Here is a 22,675-nt window from a genome sequence, read left to right on the forward strand (position 1 = left end):
CTCGGCTCTAAGCGCGCGCCCCTCCGCTCTTTCCCCTCCCCCTCTGCCCTTCCCCCTCCCTCGCCGCAGGGACCCTAATGCCCGGATGAGAAGGGCGGCGGCACCAGCGCGAGCCCTTTGTCAGCCGCAGCCTCAGCCTTAGCTGGGGAGCCGGAAGCCTAAGCAGAGAGCGAGGCTGCAACCTCTCGTTCCCTGGAGGCAGATGGCCAAGGCTCCTTTTCTCGTTCTCAGTTAGCTTCTGCTGCCCTTCCGATAATCCTCGTTCTCCCGCTGCCTCCTCCCGAAGCCCCTGGATCTCCTCTGCTGCTGCCCCTACCTCCCGCTTCCTGTTTATCCGCACTGCGCCTGCGCCGGAGACCGGCTCAGACCGGTCCCCTCAACCCGACTCCCCCTCCTTCTTTTGGGCCAGCCTATTGAGCTTCATTCGGTAGGGGGAAGTAGAACAGACAAGACGCGAAAAGCGGAAGGTAATGAAGGCAGTGGAATGTACCATTTGTATGCTCGCCACCCTCCAGAACGAGCCAGACTCCCTGGAACGGACCATTACCCCACCCGAAGAAGGGGAGAATGGGAGGAGGCTGGGTTGGGGCAATAAGGATGTGGATAGGGCGGGGGTGGGTGAAAAAGAGAGGTGTTTACTCTCTCAATGCGCAGGCGCGGAAATCAAGCCTCTAGTTCTTAAAGAGACAGGAAGAAACTGACCTACTTTCTACTGAGATTCTTCTGACAGGTTGGTTCATTACATCAGCCCGATCCAGGCTCGGTTTTATGAAGACAACACTCCAAGAAGCTCAGCTCATTCCTCTGCCTTGAAACATTTTCCCCTACCTCCAGCTTGGCGCTAACCCCTTTTAAAAATTGAATCATTCCTACATTCCTTCATTCAGCAGACACCTATAGAGCTTGACCCGTGCTGGCCTCTTGGACTACTATGAGCTCACGGCATGGTGGTGCAGACTAGCGAGTACACACATAATACCCACACGGTGTACCCAAGTGTTGTGGGAGTTCAGAGGAGGGACCGACTTCATCTTCCTTTGGGGAGAGGCAGCGGCCATGGCTTCACTTTCGAGCTGGGTCATAAAGGTTAAATAGCAGTTAGCCAGGTTGAGTAGGGGGGAAGAGAAGAGAGCACTCTAGGCAAGTAGAGTACAAATGTAGGAAGGGGCGAGAAGGCCTGGCCTGTTTGGGAATGGGGAGTGTGAAGTGTGTGTAAAGGAGAAGTGGGACCCCTTGGGCTTCAGCATAAACATCATTTCCTGTGGAAGCCTTCCCTGAGCCCTAGATGGGCTTGGGTCCCCTTGCTATATGTTCTCAGGGCTCCCTTTGGTTCTGTCATAATGCACTTGTTGGCTGAGAGATCTGTGGCTACATGTGAGGTATAAATGTGAAATAAGCATCTCAGTCTCATTCTGATTATTAAGACTTAGCATTGTCCATCTTACACTTGAATCTCATATTAGACTCCTCCAGCGCTACCCCAACTTGTAGCTCCATGGACTCTTATAGTCCCTCTTCTTTTTAGTCATGGAGTGTTAAGATGGGGGTTAGGAGCAAGTATTTTCTTAGGGGACCCCCTGTGATGACAGTTGGGGGCCATAGCAGCTTCACTGGATATTGTGGTCCTTTGGGGGATTTGGGAGCTGTCATTCCAGCTGACCACAGCCCTCAGTCTCATGACACTTTCCTCTCTGCTTCACACTTTACACTGTGGCAACTTCTAGCAAGTCATCAGCCACAATTTCATCTACTCTCCATAGCCAACACTCTGGGGTCTATGACCCAGGCAAGATGCACCTTCCGTATCTGTACTTCTCAAACTTGAAGGGCAATTCTTGCCACACACTTTCTCTCTGTACCACACCTCTACTCGCCCAACACCTACAGCAGGAATCAGAGCCTAGTAGGCCTACGATAAACATTTGAGGTATGAACAAGATAGGGTCCTGCTCTCACAGAGCTTACATTCTGCTTGTGGAAACAGTAACAAATTCAGTACACACACAGGAACTCAGTTTGTGATAAGTGCTATGAAGGGAGGAAATCTAGTGATATGATGAAGAGTAACCACAGCAAGGAAGAGTCTTCTTCAGATGGAAGAATAAGTAATAATCTAGTTAAGCAATGATAGTGGCTTAGACTAGGAACAGCAATGGAGAGAGATGGTGCACCTTTGATGGCGGAATTAGTGATTTTTTTTTTTCCGGCCCCACCACGCGGCTTCCGGGATCTTAGTTCCCCAACCAGGGATCCAGGGATTGAACCTGGCCCTGGGCAGTGAAAGCACTGTGTCCTAACCACTGGACACCCCCCCCCCAGGGAATTCCCCAGGATTGGTGATGAACTAAAGGGGAGTAGAGGGAAAGTGAGTGAGAGGAAGAAAGGAAGACTCTTACATTTTGACCTGAGCAACTAGGTAGATGGTTTATTGAGATGGCGAGGACTGGGAAGGCATGAATCAAAGCTCCATTTTGAACATGTTAAGTATGACCATTACAGATCCACATGGATATGTCAAATAGGCAATTGGATATATGGGTCTTGGAGCTCAGAGAATTCTGGGGATAAAAACTTAGGAGTCGCCTGCATACAGATAGTGTTTAAAGCCATGGGATTGGATGTGATATGGAAAAGAGGCTCAGGTCTCAGCTGTGGGGCCCAATGTTTAATATTCCAGTTGAGAAGGATGAGTCATCAAGGGAGGGCTGAGAAGGGATGTCCAGAAAGGTAAAAGGAAAACCAGGAGAGTATGAAATACTGGAAGGCAATAAAGAAGAGTGTTTTGAGATGGGGCAGCTAACAACATTCAGAATCCAACCAGTGGCCAGAAAAAAATGATCAGAATGCCAACCTCCTGTTTTTTTCTGATTTCCTAGAAATTCTGGGGTACTTCTCATTTCCTAGAAATTCTCAGCTTCAGACTTCAATTTCCCTTAAGCTTGGATCTACCCTAAAATATAGAGACTGTCTCCATACCTAACCCAGTTATATACATACACTAACCATGTCCATTTATCCAAATCTTACAGTTATTCATACAATTATAGAATGCCTATTATGTGCCAGGCCCCAGGATAGGATGGGGAGGGGGGAAAAAAAACCTAGTCTGGGCACTCAAGGAGCCCTCAGGTGCTTACAATATATCGAAAAAGACAATCACTCAAATAAATATACTTAAATATAAAGTTACAAACTGAGAAGTACCATGAAGGAAAAGTATAGGGCAACATGAGAGCCTGTCACAGTGTCACCTTTTCTGGATTATGCATGACATGCACAGCATCCATCTTTCACACACAAATTTTTATTGTGCCCCAAGGCCACCCTGAACAGAGACTTGAGGGATTGGGTCCAGTAGTATCAATCAAGTACCAATCCTTGTATAAACTCACCAGGTGACCTTGAGCAAGTCCTCTCCACTCTTTGGGCCTTTTTCCTCTTCTGTACAATGGAAGGCTGAGAGGTTGACTAGATCACAGGTTCTTAACTTAGGGCCCATGGATGGGCTTCAGGGACGCAAAAATATATGGAAAAGTGTTTTTTTTTTTTCTTCTTCTTCTAGACAGTGGGCCCACAACTTTAATTAGATCCTTCAGAGGGCTTGTGACCCAAAGAAACCCAAGGACCTAAGGAGCAGACAGTTGTGTGATAATGTGAGCAGTGAAACCAGATGACAAAATGATGGACTCTGGAAGTAAGTTTTGTTTCTTGGACACCCATACCCTTCCCTTGACCTTGTCAACATGTACAGTGTTGGGAGAGAAGGCCTGATCCCCCTCCTATGGATAGTGAAGCTTAATCATCACATAATGGTGCCCTAGAGAAAGGATGGGAGCAACTTACCATTGGCAGCCCCTCTCCAGGAGCAGAACAAAGAAAGGTTCCCACCCCGCACAGGAAGTTTCTATTACCCCTTGTGTCACCTGCTCCACGGTGACCTGCCCTGGGTCCACTTCATCTGCTCCCCCATCATTCTTGGCTGCAGTATAGACACAAATGTACCTCCGTACTAGAGGCAAGGTTGGGATGTTTATACAAAGGAACTTTCATTAGAAACTAAAGGGAATTCCCCTCTCAAAAGAAAGCACTTTGAAATTAACTAAGATGTCTGTAAATTGGAAATTCTGGATTGACTTGTAAGAATGTTTAGCCAAAAGACAGCTTGCTTGGCATAGTCTTCAGTACATCAATCACCTTTCTCTTCCTTGTCTCCTCTAAGGATGTGGGAGGGAGATTTGGGGGCCTCTCTGAGGTCCAGTAGGTTTCCAACCCTTCCAGAACCTGTGTCTTGATCTCCTGCCAAGGGTTGGCCATACTATAGGAAAGGAAGCATTTTCTCTGGAATCCAAAAGGCTGTATGAATTATGGGTTGTGAGTTATGTGCGGGGTAGGAGAGACAAAAAGGCAGACAGAGCCTGTGCATAGCCATTGTGTTTTATTGGATCTGGTGTACTTCTTATTTTACAAAAATTACAGAGGAACCAAAAATGCAAAGCAGTCAACAGTGTTCTGTTAGGAAAGGGGGCTCCCTGGGGACCCTCCCCCTCAGATCACAGCTGACTGGGAGAGTGAGCTAAATGGGACAAGCAGATATATTTAGGGGTGGCGGCACGGCAGGGGTGCTGACAGTGGGGTGGGACCTGGGTCCTATGGTCCCTGCCTTCAAGGTGTGCTCAGGGGCATCTCTGGGTAGATTGAATAGAGCAAGAGGAGATTCTGGGTGGGCAATTAGGAGGCTATGTCGGGGCAGGAATAGAGCCTGGGTATATCACAGAGTCTAATAAATGCCCCCACACTGGGTTCAAATCTATGCCTGCCTCCTTCCTTCCTTTTTCTTCGAAGGCATCCACTGTGTGGTCCCTGACTTACTCTATGCCTCCAAGTCTAGAGGAAATGGCAGATGAAAACTTACGTTGCAGCCATCAGAGAGGGTAGGCTGAAACTTTGGCAGGTATCAGCCAAGACAGCTCCCACCTATCTTCCCTCTGCTGCCACCACCACTACACAAACAGGAAGGGAGGAGAGGAGGGAATTCCAGGGATGAGCCAAACACCAGGATCCCAGACTCTCCTGGGATACTTGGAAATTTTCTGGGGTATTTCCAAGGAAACAAGGTCTTCTGAAGAGGCTGGAAATTCATATTCTGACAGCTTGGAATGGCAGACCTGTAGAGCTCAAAGCTATAGCCTGGCATGCTCTCACTGATAATCCCCAGGCCCTTCTGTTCTCTACCCCAGCTACCTCCTAGGACCTAAGCACTGGCTCAGGCCCAAGATTACTCCCTCTACATTCTTGTCCACCTCCTACAGGGCTCTCAAAGGCCCTGGTCTGAAAGGCCAGTCAGTGCCAAGGACAGAACAGCCTTTCTGATAAGGGAGTCTTAGGGGAAATGGTTATGAGATCAGGGATGGGGGAAGCACCATAGCAGGAGACATTTTGTCTAGCGTTGTGGTTTCTCAAGTGGGGGTGGAAGGGGGAGGACCACTCAATTCCTATAGCAGGGGCACCCTCAGCACTGAGTTTCAGGCAGGAAGGGGGAGCTGTTGGGAGTTGGGAACACCCCACAGATACACTCTGCCCACTCTATAGCCCCCTCAGCTCCAGCAATCTGGACCACTGAATCCCCAGGCTCTTGGATTCCTATAGCCCCCAGGGTAGAGCTAGGATGAGGACAGACCTGGGAAGAGAAGGGTGAGGTCCGCCTGGACTAGGGCTACAGCATGGTCCCCCCAGAACAACTGACCCCCTCTCCTGGAGAGCTAGATGACATTGTCAAAGAGCTGCATGGACCTCATGATGTTCTCGTCCTGTAGCCATGGTGGGAGAGAGGCAGATTGGAGAGAAAGAAAAAGAGCTTATCAGAGACAGGGAGAAGGACACTGACTCAGAAATGGGGACATTCAGAGACAGAGAGAGGCAGTGAGGAAGGAGACACCCAGAGAGGTGGGGAAGGGACAGGCCTCCCCAAGTTATGAAGGAAAAAGATTCAGAGGTGGCGGTGAGTTAGGGAAATAGTACTCTGCCCAAAGGAGCCTCCTCTTACATCATTGAATCAGGCCCTGAGTCCAGACCAGGGAAATGTAGAGGGCAAGGCCCTGTACCTTTTGACAAGATTCAATGAATTCCTCAATAGTCACCACGCCATCTTTGTTCCTGTCCATCTTCTGCAAAAAGGTAGTCAGGTAGGGAAAACAGGAGGGATGACAGGAGAGAGGCAGGCAGAACTCAGGTAAGTTCCCTTCTGGGACCTCACCTCCTTCCCTTCACTCTAAAACCCAGCCTACCCAGTCCCAGGCACCTGGAAGAAGCTCTCCACGTGTTCCCTTGGGGCCTCCTCCCGGAGTGCAGGATATGTATACTTGCCCATCATGTCATAGATGGACTTCATGATATCAAGCATTTCCTGTTAGGCCGAGAGAGAAGAGGATCCCTCCTCAGAGCCTCCAGCCTCCAAACTAGAAGGCCTAGAGCCTAGGGCAGACCCCACCCCTTGCTGGTGATGTATATGTGGGTCACATTTCCCTCCTATGGGCCCTTTACACCTCCCCACACACATACAACCCCTCCAGCTGTTCAGTTGCCTTGTACCTCCTTGGTGATGCAGCCATCCTTGTTGAGGTCATACAGGTTGAAGGCCCAGTTCAGCCTGTCATCTGTGGTTCCCCGAAGAATCACTGACAAACCAGCCACAAAGTCCTAGGAAGGAGGCAGGGGAAAATGGGTCTTCTGATACCTTTCACCCAACCCTCTCTCTGGGTTTGGCCTGGCCCTGAAGCCCCAGGAAACATGCTTCCCTGGCCCACAGTCTCCAGCTCACCTCAAAACTGACTGAGCCATCATGGTTGGTGTCAAAGGCATTGAAGAGAAAAGTGGCATATGTGCTGGAGTCTGCAGGATAAGTGTGGATGAGTAAGCTTGGCTTCCAGACAGGAGAGGACTTCCTACCTCCCTACCTCTATGGGGCTCCTCAAACCCCATTCACTTGGCATTTCCAGCCCTCTCCCCAAGTCAGCCTAGAGATGGACAGCTGCTTCCTCTCAGGACTTGTCCCCTCACCTCCTTGAGGAAAGAACTGGGAGTAAATCTGCTTGAAGTTCTCTTCATTGACAATTCCGCTGGGACATTCCTAGGGGTAGCGTAGGGAAGGAAACCAGACTGAAGGAAGAGACAAAACCCCCTTCCACTCACCGCCCCTACCCCCCCATGTTCCCACCCAACCCTCCCTGTCCAGAGACTCCCAGAGAGAGCGGAAATCTTTGTGTCTCCAGGGGGCTCACCATGTAGCTCTTCTCCTGGAGGGAAGACTTCTCCCAAGAGCACAAATAAAAAACACAGAACTGACAGACCAATCTACAGGCTCCACCCCTTCTCAAACCAGCAGGAACCCCTATCTAGAAGTTCGGTCTGTGGTGGAAGGGGAGCTGTCCCTTCTCCTCCCCTCCCCTGTCACTCCTCAAAGCCTCCAGGCCAACCTTTCAGAAAAGTCCTGGATAGGCCCTGCCCCTCCCCAGTTTGGTTCAGCTTTGCACTCACGTTTTTGAAACCCCGGTACAGGACCTGCAGCTCCTTGCGCGTGAACTTGGTTTGCTCCTGCAGCTGCTCCAGACCCTCGGGCCGGTGACACACGGTGGACAGTTCAAACTCATCCTCCACGCTGTCTGCGGGGTGGGGGCGGTTGGGGGGGACAGCCGCGCCTCAGGCCTGTCCCCCACGACCCCTCTTCAAAATCACTGAACCATCCATCCCCCCATATCCGACGCTGGAGACCAGCCTGCCAGTTCCCTGGACCCAGAGCCAAGGACATCAAGGCAAGGAAAGAAGATGCTGGTCGGCTTCGAGGTATATCAGCGGGCCCAGGCCAAGGCCAGGCCTGGCCCCAGAGCCCGGGGTCTGAGTCAGCGCTGGCCTCTGGGCCCTTGATCCCTGGTTGGAGGGAAAGGCCCCCAGCCCCGTCTTCGTCCCAGAAGGCCAGGAGTAGGAAAATTGGGTTGGAGAGGGGGCTTCTGAGGGTTCGAGCTCTGGGCCTCCCCTTACCAACTCAGATCCGCCCAGTCTCACCCTTGCCCCGCCCAGATCCTTCCCTCCAGCCAAGCCCCGCCTATCCCAGCCATGCCCGAGCCATGCCCCGCCCAGCTCCAGCCAAGCCCCCTCCACACCCCACTCCTGCCACAGCCCTAGTGTGCCTTAGAGAAGGCCACCACCCCTGGCCCCGTATCAGCCCCGCCCGTGTTCCCAACATCCAGTCCCCAGGCAGTTGCCCCCACCCCAGGCTCCCGAAGTCCCCCGCCCCCGCCCCCACCAGGAGAGTAAGTCACCTGGGTCCAGCGGGCGGGGTCTGTGGGGGCGGAAGGAGGCTGGGGCGGCTAATGCTGAAGGGAGCGAACTGTCACCGAGAAAGCGGAGGACCCGGCCAGCTGCACACACCTCGCCCCTCACACTCACAGCAAATCTCACAGACCTGCGTGTTACAGTGCACACACCCCAGCCCCCCACGCGCACAGAGGCACACGTAACGAATGAGCACAGACACACACGAATCGGACCCCGCTCACATCCCCCTGCCCTTTTTCCGAATCGACCCCCATTGTGGGACCCAGCAGAATCAAACACAACGACCTTCTCAAATAATGAGTACAAACCGGGCCTTTATAGCTTGCAAAGATGCAGTATGTATAATCCTGTGAGGTGGACAAAGCCCAAATGAGGAAACTGAGGCCTACAGACAAAGCGAGGTCACTCAACTGGGGACCAGGCTGGTACTAGGAAACTCAAGTATCCTGGCATCTGGGGAAAGGCGGGCTCCATCATTACACTTGCATCCATCTAGTCAAGGCACTGGTGACCTACATCTCAAGGCCCAAAACATGCCCTGGAGCGGGGAGGGCGGCCAGACACTAACCCCAGCTAAGCCACGCACAGACCCTCACAGCCGCCTGGTCCTACCCCTGCCACACTGGCCACACTCACACAGGCTCAGAGTGGCCTCAGCCTGTCACATTGACCACGCCCAAACACCCAGATCCTGCCCATTTCGCACACCCAGATGGCCCACACACTCAGGCCCCGCCTCCAAACTGACCACGCCCACACATTCCGCTCTGCGCGCTGCGTAGCTACGCCCCCTCGCACTCCTGGTCAGTCAGTGCCCAGCCCACCTCCGCCACATTGGTCACGCCCCCACACACGCAGGCCGGCTCCCCTCACACCGGTCACACCCCGACACATACTGGCCCCACCCCCGGAAGCACAGGAGAGGCACTTGCTTTCACTGACTGAGGGCAGGGCTTGGGGCCCGCAGCAAGGCAGCAGCTTGAGGAACCGCTGCTTCAGCGCTTTTTTAGTGGGCCCTGGAGGGTGGCCTGGGAAGAGAGAAGACCCCAGGAAGGTACATTAACCCCACTGTCCCTCTGTTCCCTGTACCCTCCCCACCATCACAGATCAACCCCGGCTGGGGGCGGGTGTTGGGGGAAAATGGGGGGTGGGTAATGGTGAGAGTAGCTGGGGCCAGTTAGAGGAGTCCAGTGGGTTTCACAGGCATGGAAAGTCCACCAAGGTGGCTCGGCACCTTGTATAAAGGGACCCAGCTGGGAACAGCGAGGTGGCCGGGGGGGAAGTAACATTGGCCTCAGTCTTTGTTGACCCAGTGTCCTCGGCTCCAGTGCTACAGCTGGACCTCTGAGGGTGATGTCCAACCCGGGGGCTGCCTGCCTCTCTCACACACACACAGTGACAGGTGTGTATACATAGTATGATAAATCAGAGTGATGGATGCCACACAAGGACCGCTTGATACCTAGTACCTCATTCATACCCAGTGGCCTCCCAACACATGCACACACACACACAGACATACACACTTTGACCTAGTACTTCTTAATACAAACATATACAAATGTGACTGACCTGGCAAAAACATGACAGACATACATTAGGAACCATACAGGCCATCTTACACACAGCATGATCAAACCACACAAGAACAATGACCCTGGGACATCACATCACAGTGTGGTCACCATGACATATCAAGGTCACCACACACATGCCCATATCATATTGTGACCTAGGTGCCCATGGCACCCAGATACCTAAGACTGCACCTCACCCACAGAACCTGCATTTGCCCTGGGTACACCCCCACCTTTCTTGCCTATAACCCCTCATTCCAAGGCACCTAGAATCTTCCTGCCAGCAGAACAGAGTTCTCAGAGAACTCATCCACCCTAAAAGTGTGTCCCTTCCCAGTCTTTTCCAGTATGGCTTACTCTTTGAAGGTGAAATTATAGCAAACTTTGAGGCAATGACAGACCTTGGAAATGAGTATTTTGTTGTAATGTGGGACTACCCAGAGCCCACTGATCACAGTTCCCCTCACTTCCTCTTATTAACACATGAGTCCTACGGCTCTAATTGTATCCCAGGGAGACCCTCCAAGTTCCTGTTTTGTGTCTGTCTCCTGGCTGCACCCACCTCCAGACTCCAGGGCCAGAGCTCACTGGACCTGGCATACTGACTGAAGCTGGCCTCAGTCCATTCCTGGAGGGGCCCGATTTCCTTTAGCTGTAGATTGGCACCTCAGCTCCCTTGCAGGCCCTGCCTCCCAAGCCGGCTCCACCCTCAGGAAGATGCTGTGCTCCCAGAAGGGAACTGCTTGACGTCAGCGCCTCCTCTCCCTCCCATTTGTCCTCTCTCCCCAGGAGCTATGGAGAGGTGGGGGGGAGGCAGTGAGCTGGGTGAGGGATCGATGGCGGCCTGGCCTCTGGCCCAGGGCTCCATTAGCCTGGACTTTGGTTTCCCGAAGCCGATTGTGCCTGGGGCCTCTGGTGGTGTAGTAGCCTCTGGACTGGGGGATGGCTACTCCCACCTCTCCCAACCTCTCCCTCTTCACACATCCCCCCATCTGGTCCCCTGCCTGCTCCAAGGACTCAGTCTCCTCTAGGCTCCTCTGAAGGTGGGAAGAGAAAGGGGGTGCCTTCAGCAGACAGGATGCCTCCCCCCTTCCCACCAATAGTCTAAAGGGGATGGAAAGTTAGAGCCCGACTGACTTCATCTTTTCAGGACTGGATGAATCCCAGTTCATCTAGGACCAATCCCTGCGACCCACCGGACCCCACCCCAATAAATCAGCAGAGGATGGAGGGTAGACTAGGAGTTTTCTGCTCTTACGGAATCCTAGAGCAGGCAATTCACGGACCTTCTTCCCTAGCTCCTTTCACATTTTTTCAGTTCTCCCAGGTGTCTACCCTGCAGTCCTCTTATCATGGTTCTTGCCTGTTTTCCTGTAGCCATGCTATGGAGCTGCACAGGTCTCGGCATGAAGAAGAGGGAGAGGCTAAAACTCCCTGGGGAGGCAGAACATGTTCCCCTCTCTACCTCCAGTATCACTCTCCCCACCTGACTTTCGGGTTGGGTGGAGAATTGCCTTCCCACTTCCCACTCTAGACTCTGGAGCCCATTCTGCCCTTAGATCCTGAGAGGACCTGGGAGAGGCAAGGCGGCTTGGGAGGCAGGGTCCCTGATCTGATCCACCCCTCACTCTCCTACCAGATTTGTCTATGAATGTCTCATTCACAGTGATCCCATTCCTGTCCCTCCAGAACCCACCCCATCCCTAGCCTTGGGTATGGAGCTGGTATATCATCAGGGAACTCTGGGAATAGCCACACACACAATCAGATGCCCAAAGAGGCTCAGCCACACACTCTGTGCCCCTCAGGCACAGTCACATCTGCCATCTCATAAAGCGACACACTCTGTCACTCAGACACATTAAATCACACCCCTGTCACATACACAGGCTCAAGTAGTCATACATTTTGTCCTTTCTCACACACGTGAACACACAGCCACACCCCCTGTATCTCTCACACACTGAGTCCACACACACCCTGTAACCCACGCCTGCAAGGATGGAGGTGTGGCGAGTCACACACATCTTCAGAGCCGTTGTGGGTCCCTGGCCCCAAAAGGGACTCCCCAGAAGTCTGGTGTTATCTCAGGACCCCTGGAACCTCCTTCCTCTATTCCTGCCTGTCTCCAGACTTTTTCTCTTTTCCCCCAGTTTCCCCTTATCCTCAATCCCAGTCCCCCCATGCTGTACCCCCTCATCACCTCCCTGGCTCCTGGTCCTCTCTCTCTTCACCTCCCTCAGACACCCAATCCCCCAGATTCCCTCCTCACCTCCCCCAGATCCACTCCTTGAGTCCCCCTCTTTGCCTCTCCCAGATGTCCTGTTCCCCCAACTCCTCTCCTCCCCTCCCCCAGATGTCCCATCCCATCACTAACCTGCTTACCCCTGCAGCCCTCACCCCAGTCATAAAGTCAGAGTAATCTTCTCCCCAGCCCTGCGGGCCACTGTCCTTGTAGCCAGCAGGCCAGACATGCCCAGACACCTGGGTTACCTTCCAAGGAGACAGGCTCAAAGAGGCCAAACTGCTCCAGGACCTTGACAAACAGGGCGAGGACCACAAGCACAGCGACCATCTCCAGCCCTTCCAGGTTCATGGTGGGCCGGGGGCATGGCCCCGCAGGCTGAGGCTGGCCCTCCCTACTCACACTTCCTCCCCCTCAGGCTCCCCAGCCTGAGTAGGACTGCCCGCAGTCTCCCTCCCCCTCTCGCTCCCCAGATCTCCTCCCTCTCCCCATCCCCCCGCCTCCCCACAGGCCTCCCAGCCACAGCCTCCAAGCCACAGCCTCTTCCTCTTCACGGGGCCACTCCTGCCTATGGATTGGTATCTCCTCTGGAGCTTTTGGTGTGAAGGCTATGGGCCAGGCCAGACCAGAGTAGGGGGGCAGTGCCCTGCCTCTGCCCCTGAGACAGCTTCCCTCAGACACCCTGTGGCTACTCTGTGCCTAAGAGAGGGGGCAGAGGGAAGACCTGTGCTTAGAGAGAAGGCAGGGAAGGGCAGGGTGTGTGTGTGCGTGTGTGTGAAACTAGGAGCTGCACATGCATACGTAATAGATGTGTGGGTCAGAATATGTTATGGGTGTCTGAGTGTTTTCTTGTGTGTATATTCCTGTATGTGTATGGAAAGTATGTATACCTCCTCTTACGTGTGTCTGTGTTTACACATGATTGTGCACCTGTCTTAGGGGTGTGTGTGGTGTATATGGGTATGTAACCATACCCATATGTGTGTGTGAGAGTGTACTGGAGTATTTCTGAGTGTTGTATGGGGTGTGAGGTATCTGTATTTTAGCAGGGTTGTGGCATGTGGGTCTGAAGATTGGTAGTATGGATGTGTCATATAATTAGGAGTATGGGTCTATGGTGGCTGTGTAATTGTATCTGCATGAAAGTGTATGAGAATATAAGGGAGAAGGTGGTGACCTCTCCAGTCAGGAGGACACCACCACCATCGATTGCGGTTGCCATGGAGACTGAGAGGCGGGAAGCACTCTCTTCCCACAGGCCACAGGGAAACTGAGGCCCAAGGGAGAGAGGATTAGGTCCGGTAGCCTGGGCAGGAAAATAGCCCCTTAGCCCTATCATGACCCTCTGGGGAGGGGACTTACTGCAGCTGCCTTTGGGACCCAGAGAATCAAGCTCCTTGGGAGAGGAGGGACGTGCTCTTCCTTTCCTCCTGGCAGGGGCCTCACCCAGGAGCTGCCAAAACCCTCCCTGTTCTTTGGGAATCTTTACTGAGCTGATGGAGAAACCCAGAGTAGGAGGGAAATCTGAACCTTCCAAGGGAGCCACACAGCCCCACTGTATTCCTGGAGCCCCTCCCCCATCTTCCGGTCTCCCTCAAGGTGGTGGTGATGGCAGCGGTGGTGTCTGTAGTGGGGCGGGGAGAGGCTTGCAGAACCAGGGGGCCAGAAGATAGTCTCTGGGTTACTGCCACAGCTGGCTAGGGATTGAGCACTCAGTATGTGCTAGATAATGGGCTATGTGCTTACAGACATTATCACATTGAATTTTCACAATAAACCTATGAAGGAGGTACTGTTATCCCCATATTATGGGTGGGAAAACTAGACAAAAGTAGCTTAAGAAAATCTCCAAGATCAATAAGTGTCAGAGCTCAATTTTAACCCAGCCTGACTCAGCCTGTGCTCTAAACCACCACGCTACACTGGCTCCTTTCATAGACAGCTTGCCCACACAGGAGGCCCAGTTTAGGGGGATTAACCCAAGGGACCCTTGCCACCTCGTCCAGCTCTGGGATGTGTTTCAGCCTCAGTTGTAGGGTGGGGGTGGGGATGGGGGCTAGTCCCTACTGCTGCATTTGAGGTTCACGGATCTGCAGTTCTACATGGCCACCACTGGGGGGTCAGGCATCCATCTCACACCGTATCTTACCCCTTCCCGCTCCACCAACCCTTCCAACATCCTTGGGAAGGAGGGTATGCCTCTGGCAGGCTTGGTCCTCTGCTTGTCCCCCCTCTCTCCCCCAGGAAGAAGTCAACTCAGGGACTGTTTTTGGCTTCTCGCAGCTTTGGAGCTTACAGATTTACAGATGAAATGAGCAAGCATCTCCCTCTCACTGTCCAAAATCCATACCTGGCATTTAATACCCTTCCCCCACCCTCATCGGCAGATCCCTTTTTTTTGAGCCAGTTTCGCCTCCTCACTGTCCCCCAATCACACCAAACTCAGTGCTGTCTCTGTGGCTTTGCTCCTGCTATTCCCTCTGCCTGGAATGAACTCCCTTTTGCTCTCCTATCCTACAGTTCTTACCTGTCCTTTAGAGACAGCTTAAATTCCCTTCCCTTCAGAGCCTCCAGCCCTCAGCAGGCCCCAGATACCTGAAATTCTACGATAGCCCATTGGGCCCTCAAAACTCAGCACCTAAGTCTGTAATGTTATCAGTGGGAACAGTAAAAGGAGGCAGCGTAGCATGGTAGGTAACAGTGTGGGCCAGGGTGCCAGACTCCCTGGGTTCAAATCCCAGCTCTGCCCCTTGGAATTAACTGGGAAAGTTCTTAATCTCTGTGTGCCTCGGTTTCCACCTCATATGGTTGCTGGGCCCTCCTAAATGAACTAATACACGGAAAGCTGTTAGAATAATTCCTAGCACAGAGTAATTGCTTATAATTGTTTACTGCCACTATTAATAATATTATATTGCCCCTTACATATCTTAGCAATTTAAAGCATTTCCACAAACACTGTTATTTCCATGTCTTCTCATGACAACCCCATGAGGTAGGCAGAGTGAATAGTATTGTGCCCATTTCACAGATGAGGTAAATGAGGCCCAGAAAGGTAAAGGAACTTGCTCAAGGTCACCTAGCTAAGAGGAGATGTTGCAAATTTGAACTTAGGTCTTTCTGGATCAGTCCTGTTTCCTCAATTAGATTCCAAGCTCCTAGAGGGCAAAGATGTTAAAAAATTGGACCTATACAAATTTTTTGGTTTTTTGTTTGTTTGTTTTTTTTTGCGGTACGTGGGCCTCTCACTGTTGTAGCCTCTCCCGTTGCGGAGCACAGGCTCCAGACGCACAGTCTCAGTGGCCATGGCTCACGGGCCTAGCCGCTCTGTGGCATGTGGGATCTTCCCGGACCGGGGCACGAACCCGTGTCCCCTGAATCGGCAGGCAGACTCTCAACCATTGCGCCACCAGGGAAGCCCAGACCTATACAAATTGAATGCCAGGCTCTGAGCTGGTGCCTGTGGAACAAAGGTGAACCAAACCGGGTTCTGGCTCTCCTGGGCAGGGAGAGACAGCCCACTGACAGAACTATAACGTACCTACTCATTCAAAAAATATTTGTTGTGTGCCTACTACGTGGTAGGAACTGTTCAAAGCAGGCCATGAAATGAGCTCTAGTCTTCTAACTGGGAGCCCAGGAAAAACCTGGAGAGGGTATTTTTTGAGCTGGTTCTTAAATGTCTTAAATGGCTAAAATGTCAACAGTCTACCTTAACAAAAGGACCAACATTTACTGAGCATGTTTTGTGTCCTTGATACTTTACACATGTTATCTCATTTAGTCCCCATAATAGACCTGAGGGGTAGGGTCTATTATTCCTGCGTTTACAGCTGAAATGGTCAGATTGAGTAGCAGTATACCCATTTTGCAGATGAAGGAACTGAAGCTCAGAGAAGTGATTGTCCCAAGATAACACAGATGATAAAGGATAGATAGAAACTTGAACCAGAACCAGTGATCTGCCAGCTCCCTCAGGCTGTCTCTCCAATGTGTGTGGAATCCTGAGTGACTGCAGCTTAGTTCGTATCGGGGGAGCTATGAGTGATAAGCCCAGAAAGGGGCAGATTCCATGGAGCCTCGAATGCCAAGCCAGGCTATTTGATTGGAAAGAGGCAGAACAGCAGCATCTCCTTGCTCTCTGCTGCTGATTCACAGGTGGACAGATTGACAGCCGTTTAGCCGGTTGCCCTGTGTGCAGACCCTCCTCTTCCTTCTCTCACCCTCACCCTCAACCTTCAGAGACCTTGACCCAGCCTCACAGGACTCAAGGTCCTAAATCAACCAGGCCTCTGGTGAGAGGATCTGATAGGAATGAAAGAGCAAGTTGTTTTTCAGGGTCTCTCTCCCCCCCCACTCAGAGACCTCTCAAGTCTCTGGGCTCTGTGAGAAGGTTGCCCAGGTCTGTCCTCCCCAGGCATCCCTGTGCCACTTTGCTCTTCACCCAGAGGAGTGAAGTCTTAAGGAAAACACTTCAGGCAGAGTGAGGGCTGAAGGGAAAACTATCTTGAAGCATTAGGTGAGCCCTCCCTTAGATCCCTCAAATCTCACCACGGAGATACACCTATCATTTAGCTATTTACCTCCCGAAGTTCAAACCCAGAGAAATACTGCCTAATGAAGGGGGCCCATAGTATGTAACTGTCCCACTTTCCCGTCTGCCCTTGCTCCCCTAGTGAAGAACCCAACCAGTAAAGACCCTTCTGTGAGCCCTCCAGCCCCACTCCATCCCCAGCCAGGCCAGAAGACAGAGCAGCCCCCAGCTGCATCAGGTAATTAATGACCTCCCTAGGCCCTGGGGCTATTTTAGGGCCTGGAAGTCACGCCTGCTATGATTGAGAGCCGGCCCCGCCTGGCTCCAGCCATCTGTCACTTGAGACAGGCCCAAGCAGGGGGCTTGGAGGACACATGCTTCCCAAGAGACATCCAAGCATGGCTTTGGCTCAGCCCCATCTCCTCTCCTTCTGGGAGCACATTGTAAGGAGAGGCCTGCTTATACTCCAGGGGCTCAAGGGGATACTGTGCAGAGAGCCAGAGAACTACAGATCCCAGAATGCCACCAGGCTAGGATGTTTTGGTCTCCCCAGGTCAGGTGGGGTGGAGATGCTGGGTTCTGTGGGCCCTGCCCAGGCAGATCTAAGGAAACCCAAGTGGAGGTGTGCATAATCTCAGCAGTGCCATGATATGATACCCACAATCCATGTCATAAATTGCACAAATCCCACACCAAGGTACAACCTTATGAAGTCTATACAGCTAACTTAGTGTGACTCAGGAACCCCCACCCCAACTCTAAAGCATAGAACTCCAGGTACATGCAGCCTTAGTGTCACAGAATTCCAGGGATACATAACCCTAGGGATGCACAGCCCCAGTGATCACAACCCCATTGAGGCACAAACCCCCTTAATACAGACTCCCAGAGATAGACAAAACGGTGACATACAAGTCTATCCATCCATCATGCATAAACTCACTAGCTGAGTTCATGTTGGTCCACTCCCACCTCAGGATTTTTTCCTTCTGCACACTGCCCCTAGTCATCTTAAGATCCCATTAAACTAAGCAATTCAGTAAAGAGCTTTGCCTTTTCCCTGCTCTGCTGCAAGCTTCCTCCCTTCATCCCTGTGAGGGGCCTTGCCCCTTACATCCACCTGCTTGAGGCCCCCACCTCTGCTCTCAGTAAGGAGCCCTGCCCCCTCTTCCACCATTGTGAGGGACCATGATGCCCCTTCTCCTTTCCTCTTTGAAGACCCCTATGTCCTTCATCTTCTCTTTAAGGGACCCTATCCCAAGCTCCACTTCTTGGAGTGGAGTCTTGCCCTTTAAACTCTTTTCTTTGAAGGATCCTGCCCCTTCCATCTCTGTGAGGGGCCCTTTCTCTCCCCACCTCTGTAAGGCTCCTATCCCACTTCGCTTACTTTTTGAGGGGTCCAGCCCTTTCCTCCCTTCCTCATACCTGGCGACAGCGACCCAGTCACCAGCTGGTAGAGGGATCGCGCTGCCTGCCCCAACGGGCTCCGGCACCTGCGGGGGCATCTGTTCATGGTCCTGCGGTGAGCACAGAGGTCAAGCTCCGCCCCCAAGGCCCGGGGCGTTCTGATCTCCGCCCCCAACGGAGTGGGCCCTGCGTGGGCGGCGCGGGAGGGCCGGACCCATAGGACCAGGATCTCAGGCAATAGAGCCTCGTTCCGCTTCCCGTCTTCTCCCGGCCACACGAGGGGAACTCACCCTGGCCCCAGCGCCTGAAGCACCCGCCCCCCAAATTCCCAGACTCGGGTGGGGCGGGGCCGGGGGGGAGGGGCGGCAGGACTCTCCCTCACAGCCTTCTCTGGGAATATTTTCTGAATTTCCGGTGGGGAAGGGGGCACCCACGGTTTTTGAAAAAGGAGCTGGAGAGGGAATGAACATATCTTTCATTGCCCCGCTTCATCCCCTCATTCTCTGCCTGTCACACCCCTCTTCCCATTTTGACACAGAGATGCGAAGGGGTTAGAGGACCTAGTTGTCATGGCAACTCCCCACACTTCCATACTTCCTGGACCAATGGGCGCGAGAGTAGGAGGGAAGAGGAGGAACTGACCAGTGTATTGGAGTGACAAAGGGGCGGCAGGGACGTGCCCTACTGGTCTCTGTCGTCTGGCTCTGAATATCTTTTTCTTGTAACTGTCTTGTGTCCCTGTGTCCTGGTCCGGCGGGTTCACACTCTCCCCTCATATGCCGATTGTCTGCCAGATGCATCGAGGAGAAGACCCCCTACCCACAGTCCTGGCCCTGGACTCATCCCTATCTGGTTATACCCAAAGTGAACCCTTCCAGGACCCAATAACGCCTTTAAACTTCTGACAGAGCCTATGAGGATCCCACTCTTCCGACTGGGATCCCGTATTTTTGGCTGAAAATCCTACATTTACGAGGCGAGAGTCACCCCTGAACTCCATGGAACCTTGCCACTTGATTTAGCAACATCCTCATCTGGAATCAGCTCCGCAAGCATGGCTCCTCTAAAACCACACGGGGGCGCGCCAGTCCAGGAACAATATTTATGGCCTGAGGGACGCAACTCCGGAGATCCCAGGCCGGGGCCCGAGCTCAGGACTTGGCCAGCCAGGTCCCAACTCTCTCCTCATCTTCTCCAGTTCCTTCCTTGCTTCTGGCTTGGACAGGACCGCAGCGGATCGCTGCCTTTTCCCACCTCGCCGTACTGCCAATAGGTCCTGCCGGGCCCGGAGGTGCTAGATGCGGGGCGGGGCGGGGTGGGGCTCAGATTGTTTTCTCCTAAAAGTCTCCCCCAAATTTGTTTTGAGCCTGGGGTGGGAGTGGGTAAGGAAAGAGGCTGGGGCAACCCAGAATGACCTGAGGTATGACTTTAGCGCCCCCTCCCTGTCAGCCTGATAGGCCGGGATGACTGAAGCCAAGAATACCCCCAGGTCCGATACCTCCAGGAATCCCGCCTGCACAAGGAAGGAACATTGGGAATTTGGCTGGCCCTGCTGCACTTCGCCTTGCAAGCGCTTCAGCACCGCGGACAACGACTCCCCATCCGGCTTCAGCTCAGGCACCCACCGCCTTAACACCGGCTTCCCAACCCCATTTATCTCCCGCTGTAAGGTAAGCCCTCCTTCGAAAGGAGAGCTCCTGGTAGTCTTATTTCTACTTCCCAAGTCGCGTGTGGAGCTATCTACAGCGAGGATGCTGATGACGTGGAACACGATTCTTGACGCTTGTCAACATTTGAACTATTTCCCTTGGGGGGCAGGCAGGTGGGAAGTAGTATTTCCCATTTTACAGATGAAAAAAATGAGGCCCAGAGAGCAAAAGTCATACAGAGCTGGTATTCACACTTCTATTCCTGCACCTTCCCGTACAAGGGCTTCCCCACTCCCACCCAATCTCTGATTCAAATAGCCAAGTGGGGAGCAGATGATTCCACTAAAGGGGAGGATCAGTTAAAGCAGGAAGAAAACACTGATTAATGTGGTGCTAATGAGGGCGCTGGGGGCCTTACTACTCTCAAGGATCCTGAGTTGGTGAGAACACAGTCTAAAGCAGAGCTAGTCACCTGGACCTTTGGAATCCATCCAGGCCTGAGGCACATCTAGGGCACATCTGGGGCCTGCCTGAGTGGAAGGGCTCCCCCTTCTGGGAGTCTGGGCATAGGGACGAGAACCTCCCCAGGGTGTGTTAGTCGGGGAGACACTTTTTCAAGGCGTTACAACCTAGTCCTCTCCTCATCCCCAAGTCTTAACCTCACTCTCCTCAAGACAGACAAGGATCATGGCCTCCCTTCACCTCCCCAGTTTGTTTCAGACACAGGGGAGACAGTCTCCCTACTCCCATTCTCTGTTGGAGTTCTTGGGCAGGCTGCACAATGAGAGACAGAAACACACGTATATGGAAATGTACACAAGGTGACACAGTCACCCACACAAACACGTGGATCTGCCTACCAAACCCAGGAATATGCACAGGCACAGATGTACTGGTCTCACATACCTCCCCAGTGTGGGAGAGAGAGGATGCCTGAGCAGCAAAGTGGTTTGGGGGGATACTTAGAAGGGGAGGCCACATGGCACCTCCCAGGCCTAGAGCTTCTATCTCTGGGTCTGGAGGGGAGGCTAGAGGGTTTGTTTTCCTCTGGGTTTGGATGAAGTTCTGGGAGGGCTGTTGGGGGTTGAAGGAGCTTCAGTTGTAAGAATGATCTCTAAATACTTTGTGTGGGGGGGTGCTGATCCGATCCAGCATTAACTAAAGCCGCCCCACAGGAGCTGGTGACACTTCCGGAAGCCAGGTTGGGTAGATGGATACCAGAGTCCTTCCTTGGGTCGACCCGGGCTCTTTGTGGAAAACGTGGGGAAGCAGTGGTGTGCACTAAAGACCCCCTTCTGCCCCAGGAAGCCAGAGAGGCAGCAAGGGTAAGACATACCATAGACACTCACAGAGCCCCACTGCAGACATCACCACATGAAAGTACACATTCAGTATCAAACACCAATATAACCCGCAGTCTCACAATTAAAACACAACACAACCCACTTTAACACATGCTTGTCCCAGGAGGTTCACAGTCATAAAGTCTTACAAAGAGACATACCACCATAAAGTGAAGACCTGACGCATACTGGTAGTCACATGCCTCTTCATACAGAAAATCACACACTCAAAGCACAGAGTTGCACACAGAACAGAGATACTTGGTTAAAACAACTTCATTAGTACAATCAGGGTCCTACACAACCTCACTGAAACATCTGACAAGGCATACAATTGCACAATCACACACAATCACACTCACCCTGGCTGTCACCAAGTCCAGGGCACATGGCAACCAGCTGTGGGAGGCGCACACACATATATACACACAGACACAAAGAATGACAGGCGCTCTCGCACGTAACACCTCCCACTATAGACACCCTCCTAGCCTTGTGTCATGCATGCCTACACCTGCTGCCTCTCCCCACCTGCCCACGTGCTCTGCCCCCAACCCTTCCACCCCCCCCCCGCGGGACCCAAGGCTTTGAACCTCAGTGTCCTGCCGCCCAGAACAGCCGGGAGGGTACCTGGGAATGGGTCAGAGTGTGGGTAAGGGCCTGGCAGGGGTTAGAGGGGCTTAAGGGTCTGGGGGGGTGGAATCTACCCTCCTTCCCCCGACCCCCAAGCCACTGACTCACCCGTGAGCTGGTCATAGGATCCGTCCAGGTCTCGGGAATCGGACAAACTCTCCCTACGGCCCTGGCCCCGCATGGCCCCCGGCGCCCCCCTCCCGTCCCAACGTGGGCCGTGGGAGGGGGCGCCGGGTGGCTGGGACAGAGAACTCACACGGCGCCCCCTGGCGGCGTAGTGCGCTGCCGGGGGCTGTGGGCTGGAGAGTCAGCGCTTGGGCTAAGAGCCTGGGGACCGCCGCGGTCTAGGGCCCACCTGGGGATCCTGGGGCAGGAGCGGGAGGCTTGGGCAGTAGGTGAGCGCAGAGCCGGAGGCAGAGTGGAGCGGAGAAGAGCCCGGAGCTGGAGCCGAGCCGCCTCTCCTCCCGCCCCCTCCCCGCGGCTGTCACCGCCACCTCCCCCCTTTGGCGCTGCCGGGATTGGCTCCCCCTACCCCCGCCCCCTCCTCTTTGCAGTTCGGGGGAGGCACCCGGTGAAAGGGTGAGCTGAGAAGTGCGGGGAGGGAGACGAGCTCTCTGGCAACACTACCCCCTAAACCTGAAGCCCCGGGTCTTGCGGGTGGAGGAGGGAACAGGGCCAGAAAGGCTCCACTAGGAGGAATCCCCGCCCCCGATTCTCAGCACTCCTTCCCCTACCCTCAGCACTGGCCCGGGTATGTATGAGTCCCCTGTTCAGTCTCCCTGTCAGCCCCTATTTTCTCTGTTGTTCTCCACCCATGTATGAGTCTCTTTGGCCCCCACCAGTGCCCACCCTGCTTGAAGGGGGTTAGGGATGCAAAGGTCAACTCAGCCTCTAACGCAGGCTTGTCTCAGGCCAGTGGACTACAATTTTCTCTTCTCTTGGAAGGACCCCTACCC

General features: G+C 53.2%; 1 protein-coding gene across 6 annotated transcripts; it reads right to left on the reverse strand.

Moving 5' to 3' along the window:
• Nucleotides 1–4,451: 4,451 nt before the first annotated feature.
• Nucleotides 4,452–22,361, reverse strand: KCNIP2 (potassium voltage-gated channel interacting protein 2). 6 transcript variants are annotated; one of them, XM_082636539.1, is made up of 10 exons: nucleotides 21,828–22,361; nucleotides 9,249–9,359; nucleotides 8,316–8,369; nucleotides 7,534–7,658; nucleotides 7,057–7,126; nucleotides 6,818–6,888; nucleotides 6,589–6,696; nucleotides 6,299–6,403; nucleotides 6,102–6,164; nucleotides 4,452–4,884 (listed from the first exon to the last, which is right to left on the reverse strand). In XM_082636539.1, exons 1-10 carry the CDS (start codon nucleotides 21,898–21,900, stop codon nucleotides 4,729–4,731), a joined length of 936 nt encoding a protein of 311 aa, XP_082492665.1. In that variant the 5' UTR covers nucleotides 21,901–22,361; the 3' UTR covers nucleotides 4,452–4,728. The 6 variants fall into 6 exon arrangements, with proteins under 6 accessions (XP_082492665.1, XP_082492663.1, XP_082492664.1 ...); XM_082636537.1 differs by having other exon boundaries at nucleotides 4,452–5,807; nucleotides 8,316–8,414; XM_082636538.1 differs by having other exon boundaries at nucleotides 4,452–6,164.
• Between the last annotated feature and the right edge of the window lie 314 nt (nucleotides 22,362–22,675).

The sequence above is a fragment of the Mesoplodon mirus genome (assembly GCF_964341445.2).
Source record: "Mesoplodon mirus genome assembly, chromosome: 2".
Classification (NCBI taxonomy): domain Eukaryota; kingdom Metazoa; phylum Chordata; class Mammalia; order Artiodactyla; family Ziphiidae; genus Mesoplodon; species Mesoplodon mirus.

Excerpts from the sequence above, each read along its gene's own strand:
- KCNIP2 (XM_082636539.1), bottom strand. The coding sequence starts at position 21,900 with ATGCGGGGCCAGGGCCGTAGGGAGAGTTTGTCCGATTCCCGAGACCTG. Across the intron at positions 7,659-8,315 it reads ACCCCGCCCGCTGGACCCAG|ACAGCGTGGAGGATGAGTTT; the intron begins GTGACTTACTCT and ends CCCACCCCGCAG. Across the intron at positions 7,127-7,533 it reads TGTACCGGGGTTTCAAAAAC|GAATGTCCCAGCGGAATTGT; the intron begins GTGAGTGCAAAG and ends CGCTACCCCTAG.